This window comes from Uranotaenia lowii, unplaced genomic scaffold (genome assembly GCF_029784155.1).
Source record: "Uranotaenia lowii strain MFRU-FL unplaced genomic scaffold, ASM2978415v1 HiC_scaffold_112, whole genome shotgun sequence".
NCBI classification, from domain to species: Eukaryota; Metazoa; Arthropoda; class Insecta; order Diptera; family Culicidae; genus Uranotaenia; species Uranotaenia lowii.
The window spans coordinates 37,457-44,636 of NW_026597100.1; the positions used below are offsets into that span (position 1 = coordinate 37,457).

The 7,180-nt window shown below is 40.0% G+C and overlaps 1 protein-coding gene across 1 annotated transcript; it reads left to right on the forward strand.

The window, feature by feature from the left end:
• The first annotated feature begins 2,099 nt into the window (after positions 1-2,099).
• On the forward strand, positions 2,100-6,492 carry LOC129759136 (uncharacterized). The gene is made up of 4 exons (XM_055756548.1): positions 2,100-2,258; positions 2,323-2,535; positions 3,454-4,660; positions 5,392-6,492. Exons 1-4 carry the CDS (start codon positions 2,179-2,181, stop codon positions 6,292-6,294), a joined length of 2,403 nt encoding a protein of 800 aa, XP_055612523.1. The 5' UTR covers positions 2,100-2,178; the 3' UTR covers positions 6,295-6,492.
• The last annotated feature ends 688 nt before the right edge of the window (positions 6,493-7,180 follow it).

Sequence of the window (7,180 nt, forward strand, 5' to 3'; positions counted from 1 at the left end):
GTTAAACAATTGTAGATGGTTATTTTCATCAATTTCCGTCCCGCACAGGTAATGCGCTTCACTTCGATGCTGCTATCTACATTGAACTTGTACACTTTGTGCTAATTCTGGCCTGGATCGCCATGTTTTGTCCCGCGTTAGTTAGGGAAACAAGGGGAGTGATATCTCGATCGAACGATCCGGTCAAGTTGGGAGTCTAACTAAGATTAATTTTATTATCCATTTCTTAAACCTACATTCGGGTGGCGACCTACACGTAGCTTACGCGTAGTCAGCATAAACAAACATCGGACGATCGAAGTACAGTTTCCTTTTGCTTGTGTCAGCATAAAGGACTGAACCTTGGACCGTCGCGATAGAATGTTCGCATGGGCGTAGCTAGTGGGGGCATCCACCACAACCTGTTTTAACAACTCGCTAACAATTTTCGTTAAGGTTTTCCATGTTGTATCCTGTATGTAGACTATGGGGAGGAGGTATAAGCACGTCACATTTTCACAATCGCTGTTGTCTACCTTCAGGCGATCATCCTATCAGTAGGAAACCCAGACTGGAGCAAAAATGTTCAATTTCTTTTAGGGCGGAACAAATTTTAAGTTCTTCTTTTGTCACTTGGTGATAAAACATCACGAGTAGTAGGGGATAAAAAATCTTATTCCAATAGATACCTACCTACGCTATTTATATGAAAAAAATCCTTTTTTGAAAATCTCTGATTTTTGGCAAACATGGCGGTTGATGATTTTTTCGTATCGAATATTTGTACACCATTTAAACTTGAAAAAGGACTAAATTTGTTATAATAATGCTTTCTTATCATATTTGGGATAATAAATAGAATGACATTTCATTTTGATATTCGTGTTTTCTCAAAAGTTAACCGCATTCAATATTTAAGCGTAAACACGTGGTTTTGAGCGCATTCTGCCCTTATTTTGATATGATTGCTTTTAGTAGGTACAAAATTGTTGGAAGTTAGTGAAATAAAGCAAAACGAAGTGAATAAACGAAAAGCTTTATCAGACTGCGCAGACTGGTTTACCATGAAACCTTATATGTTAACCATTAAAAGTACAAGTTTTACTCAGATTCGATTTATTCTTCTGCATAAAAAAATTGAAATCGTTTTATTGAACTTTTCCCCTAAGGAGTTATAGAGAAGATTATTTGCAACAATAAAAATGAAGAAAAACATCTTTCGAAGCCGTAGGTTACCATATTTTGAAAAATAATGGCATGGGCCATCTTACCCCGCTAGTTTCTTTCTAGCGATTAATATTATTTCTCCTTCATTTGAAACATCCGCTTTTATGCAGCCCTTCCTACAGAACAAATAACAATACGATCGATTAGAATAATTTTGATCATCCATTTGATGCTTGAATGATTTTCATCTGTTTCTATTCCGTAAAGTGAGTGTTTAAAGCTTTACAGTCGGCCTTCATATTATCGCATTGAAGAAAGTATGAAAGACAAAAAAAACATTCACGGTTTGTGTCATCGCTAGCTTTGTGAAACACAGTTAAGTTTGGCTCACAAATGAGCTTTCGCGTCCAAATTCTTGCATGCAAGCTAGTAGACTGATGCTTGCAACTTGCAAGTTTCTTCACGATTGCATATCCCATAGAGAGCTTTTTCTGTTTCGAAACGTCGCATAACGAAAGAAATGGTGTTGAAGTCGAACTGAAGGGGGAGCTAATTCTTTAATCATTCGAACAAGAAGCTCGCCGTATCGTATATAACCTTTTAACATAGGCTAGATTAGATTGATGTGGTGTGTCTGCTTTTGAGTGAAATCTTAACAGTTTTGCTTTCACATGGTCAATTAACACTAACCTAATTTTGAAAGGAGCTGTACCGATTGCTTAAGGAACTTATACTATTCAGGATGTCTTTGTTCAGCGGGCATCAGGGACATTAGGATGTTTGCATTTCGCTAGAGCCCACTAGATGGCATGACGGTTGCATTATTTGTCAGCAATGGCGGCGCCTTAGGGGAGCTTTTCTCATATTACCATCTGTTGGTGGGTTGATAAGGTCAAACCAAGGGTTCGGTTTCGGAACTTCGGAACTGTCAAACCCACAAGCCACCATAAAATGTGAAAATTTGTGATCAGGTAGTACACATCCGTAATTTATTTTACTAAAAAGCAGTTTTAACAGTCGAAAGTGTCCGTTATGAACAACCGCAAATGTGCATTCGTTAAGTGCGGGAACTCGTATCGAAAAGGGCGCCGAAATAGATTCACGTTTTTCAGGTGTGTTTTGATTCCAAAGCTCTTGATAATTGTAACCAGCTCAATGAATGATTTCCATTTGCAGCTTCCCCAAGGATCCTGAAATGCTGACAAAATGGCTTGATTTTTACAATCAGCACAGCGCCCCCGAGGAAATGATATTGCATCCAAGCCAGGTGGATCGAACCTGGATGAGGATCTGTCAGCAGCACTTCCGGCGCAGTCAGTTATCGACGTCATCAAACGGGAAACGATTTCTGGTGAAAGATGCCGTTCCCTGCTGCCCGCCAGGAGTTGTGTAAGTAGCTACATCATACCGAAGCGAACTTTTTTTTTACAGTATTGTGCAAAATTTTATTGATCATACATAAAATCGTTTGTTTACATCGCGGAATTTCACTCACACTAGCTTAGTCGGATCCTTAACCTCAATGTCACGTTCGTTTTCTATTTTGAGATTAGAGCTTAACTAAATCCAAACATAACCTATATGATGCACAGTTGAAAGTGGATGTTTCACGTTAGCTCAGCTGTATCGAGGAAGTGTATTGAAATCCCAATAAAGCTCTGAATATCACACATTGAAATTCTCATCCTTATAAGAAATTATCGCTTCGCTTTCTCATATTTTTATTTGCTTTGAAATGCTTTCAAATTTATTTTAGTTTTGGCTTTGCGTAACATCTAAGCATAATTTAACATTGACATGTTTAGTCCATTATTAGGGTGGCAATGGATGTATAATTTTATGGTCGATTTTTAAATACCGACCTCATACATTTTGTAGATTGGCCCAAAAAAACTGGACAGTGTAAAACTTCAGCTCAATCGGACTTGATTTAGGAGTGCCTCAAAACGATCAAATTTTAGGTTTTTTGATCCTCAAAAATTATCAAAGGGAAAAAATGCATATAACATCAAAATCTGGTTTTAAACCGAAAAAAAAATTCGTCAAAAATTGACTTCGAAATTTCAAAAATCACGTAAGGGGGCGGAGAAAGGAAATCGGAAAAAATCGAAATTTTAATTTTGATGTCAAATGACTTAGAAATGCATGCAATTTTTGGCCAAAAATCGTCTATTTGGGAATTAGCCGTTTTTTTTTTAAACCGTCCGTTTATTAATCAAATTTTATTTATTATTTCAATAATATTAGTTTTATTAATTAAATTTTTCCATGAATTTTCTTCTACATTTTTTTTTTTTTTGTTTTCAGGGATGCTTCTCCAAAACGAAAAAAGGCTACCCCACAAAAGTCGGCATCCAAAGAAAAACTGGTAGAACCACCAAAGGTTTTGGTGACCTCTGCAAAGGAGAAGGAAGATCAACAACAAGAAACACTTCCAACCAGAAAACGAAAAAGAGCCAGAGACTCGTTTGAGGAAACGCCTTCGCTGGTGGCCGATGGCAATCCCTTACTGCACAACATTAACGGCTATGTGGTAGATCTTCGTATAGCCGCCCAACACGACACATTCCGCTTGCCGAACGGAAAGTTGATTCAGGTGCGCCGGCAGCCCAAGAAAAAGGCTCCGACAGAAGTGTTAGATTTAGAAACTCCGACTTCTCCCCCCATCCAAGAGCAAACATCAGCCGCTAATTCTAGGGCCTCGCCAATAATTATGCGAACTGGTCGAAATGTGCCCTCCAAAACCTATGTCAATCGAAAAAGTTGTAGCAACGCATCATCAAGCGGTTTAAGTGACAAAAGACAAACCCATATGGCACCCATCACAGCTTCAGCGCTTGATCCTAAGCCTGATTGGAACCCACCCAATTTAATTGTTCCTTCGCTTACCGCATTACAGGAACTGAGACACAAGAAGAGGGGAAGTAATCCTATTCATAATTTTCAAAGGGTTTTCGATAGCCGTCTGATCGAAGCGGCTGAAATTTCGCTGCACGTGATTCCCAAAATCAACAACTTACTTAATTCCACTTCATACAAACAGACCAATAAATTCCCTCACCTGAAAGACTTGTATCATACCGTTTCTTATGTGATAAAATACGTCAAAGATCGGTTCCAGCAGCTGGAAGAAAAATGCATATCAGACATCCGGCGGATGGGATACAACAAAATCACAGATTTGGGACCAATCTTGAGCAACCGAATATCAGATAATCTTACGGATCATGCCGAAGAGTTTGTAGTCAGCAGCGAAAGCCTGCAAAAGGAATCAAATGGTTCAACACCAAAGAAAGGAAGCCTTCCGCCGGATTCTGCCGACGACGAGGACGAGGAAGACGATTGTGCAATCGTAGAAGAGAAAACTGATTTGATTGAGCTGGATTCAGAGGACGAATCCGATCAGGAGGAGAAGGAGGTGGAGGAGGAAAGCGATGAATCGGACGACAACGAGGGAAAGCCGGTGAAAAAGGATGATGTTTCGCGGATCACGGCAGAAACGGCCAAAATACCGGTACTTGAGCTTGTTTTATTTTATTTCAATTACTTTTTAAACCTAACATCATGTTGCAAATTGTAAGTCGATGAACATATGTCTGCTCCTTGAACATCTTTAGATTTGTTGTAATGAATTTCAATACATATCATGAAATCTACGGCTAAAGTTGGAATGTGGATACTTCAGCAAGCTCATTATTGTGTTCACACACCCACTTCAACCGATGGAAAAGCCGAAATCGATATTTTGTTTTTGCGTTTGTTGAAATTTTTCCGAACGCTATCCCGACAAGGACTCGAAAAGTAAGGTTCACGCAAAGCTTTAGCTTCCTGTTTCTCATCAGGAACAAAAGATCTGAGTCTAAGCTCATATAGCTCTTCGAAAGACAAAACTCCTGTTGAAACATTGCTTGCAATGTCTAGTACGATACCTAGAACATCTGCCGAATTTTTCAGTGGTTCGAAGATATTCTAATACAATCGAATTTTCTATCATTTGTTGTGCTTTTCTTGGGTATACCTACTTTCAATTTGAAATGCAACGTCCTATCATTTCACTGTGATAATTTAGATTCTCTCAATTACTAAGACACTTCGCTACTTCGAGTTGTGAACAAAAATTGAAACTTAACTAACATACGTTCTCGTGAAGGGTGTACCAGTGTAGCACTCATTTATTGCCAACCGCAAATCTAAGAACAGCCCAGGATATTTGGGAGAATTCTAATCACTTAATTTCTTCTACAGGACATCACTATACAACCTCGTTTTCCTAGCGACAAGGGAAGTCCTTCTTCGCCAGAAAGTGAAACAGAATCATCAAACCCACAAATGTCCACAAACAAAAGGCAGAACGCAGAGCAACGTCTTAAGTTCATACCGCCGAGTATTTCTCTTAAACCGGTCGACAAACATCAACCAGCGCCAGTATCCCAAGCGAAAGCGGTTCAGCCAGCTGTTTCGCTGGTATCGATTGCAACACGCGAGGAACAACCTCTCACAGTTGTTAAGGACAAAACCGCAGACCAAGCTCCAATACCGCTGTTCAAACTGTCGATGGCCCCTCAAAACAAGGCCTCGAAGTTGTCTTCATCAAACAAAGTCGCAAAACAAACAGTAAACGACACGTCTCTTAAAAAGCCTCTACAAACGAGTGACAAAACCGACGTATTCGACCTCAAAAAGGTACCTTCCGAAGGATGCAAAACAACCATCCCGCTCGATACGACTGACGGCAAACGAGGAGGAGAGGTTGAGCTGGAAATAAACCGTATCGATTCCGATTCGGTTGCCCAGATTATGGAAGTTGTGGGAGGGTACTACCAGCACCACGAGCTTCCGGATCCGGAACAGGGTGACGTAATGCAGGCCGCCGTCATCGATGTGAAAGTAGATGGCGAAAGCAGCGACGAAAGCCCCGACGAGGGACAACGGAAAGGACCACTCACAATACATTCGGTAGTGATTGAGGATGACGATTCTCTGCATGGCGGGGAAAATGGTAACGATAACACGATCGAGGATGATGAGGAAACCGAAGAGCTGATTGAAATCATCGAAGGGGACGTCGATTTGGATCAAATCGACGATTACAAAGTCGTTGAGGTAATCGATGGTGACTACTATCTATTGTGCACTGAAGACAGTTGAAAACTTCGCACCTCAGATCCGGTCTATGAAATCTGTAAAATATAGGATAGTCAGCTTAGATTTTTGTATATTTTAAAATAAGGTTAAAAATTATGGAATATTTTTTCATAAAGCTTTTTTAAATTCAAATATCCTAGCAATAAGCAAATAAATACTTAAGTTAAATTTGAAGAAGCGTTAATAAAAATTAATATATTAGAACACACCATGATCTTGTACTTACTTTTACGTCACATTTTCTATATTGCTTAAACTTAACGTAACTTTGAATATGGCGTTACCGCCACGAGCTTCAGGGCTCGTCTCTTCTTCATATCCATTTTGAATTCCAGACAAGCGCCTCTCTGCAGTTCTCCTTCATATCTCCTCGCAGCCTTTTTTCATAGTGTTCCGTCTCACGACATAACTTGATGAACAATATTTTCAAAATTCATGGTAACCGTTCTCCAATTTCTCGGACATCCCACATTCGCCAGATCACGCTCCACTTGGTCTAACCACCTCGTTCGTTACGCCCCTGCTCGTCTCGTTCCTACCGGATTGGCAGCAAACATCTGTTTTGCAGGACAGTCGTCCGGCATACTTGCAACATTTCCTGCCCAGCGTATCCGTCCAGCCTTCACCACCTTCTAGATACTGGGTTAGCTGTAGAGTGGTTCATCCTTCCTCCGTTCTCCTGCCGATTGTTCTTAACATTCGGCGCTCGAATATGCCAAATCCATCTGCATTTATGTTCCTATATCTCGATTTATTTGGCATTTTGATGACCCCAGCGGTATAGTTCAACGTTTAAGATCCAAATGACAAGCTAACAGGAACGAATATTTTGCAATGCACGTGCACAAAGTTTCGCACACTTACAAGATTAGGATTATTGTCCGTAGAT

What these genes read in the sequence shown, in the direction of transcription:
- LOC129759136 (XM_055756548.1), top strand. Translation starts at nt 2,179, where the DNA reads ATGAACAACCGCAAATGTGCATTCGTTAAGTGCGGGAACTCGTATCGA. An exon ending in AATAGATTCACGTTTTTCAG is followed by an intron (nt 2,259 to 2,322) that starts GTGTGTTTTGAT and finishes TTCCATTTGCAG; the next exon opens with CTTCCCCAAGGATCCTGAAA. An exon ending in TGCTGCCCGCCAGGAGTTGT is followed by an intron (nt 2,536 to 3,453) that starts GTAAGTAGCTAC and finishes TTTTGTTTTCAG; the next exon opens with GGATGCTTCTCCAAAACGAA.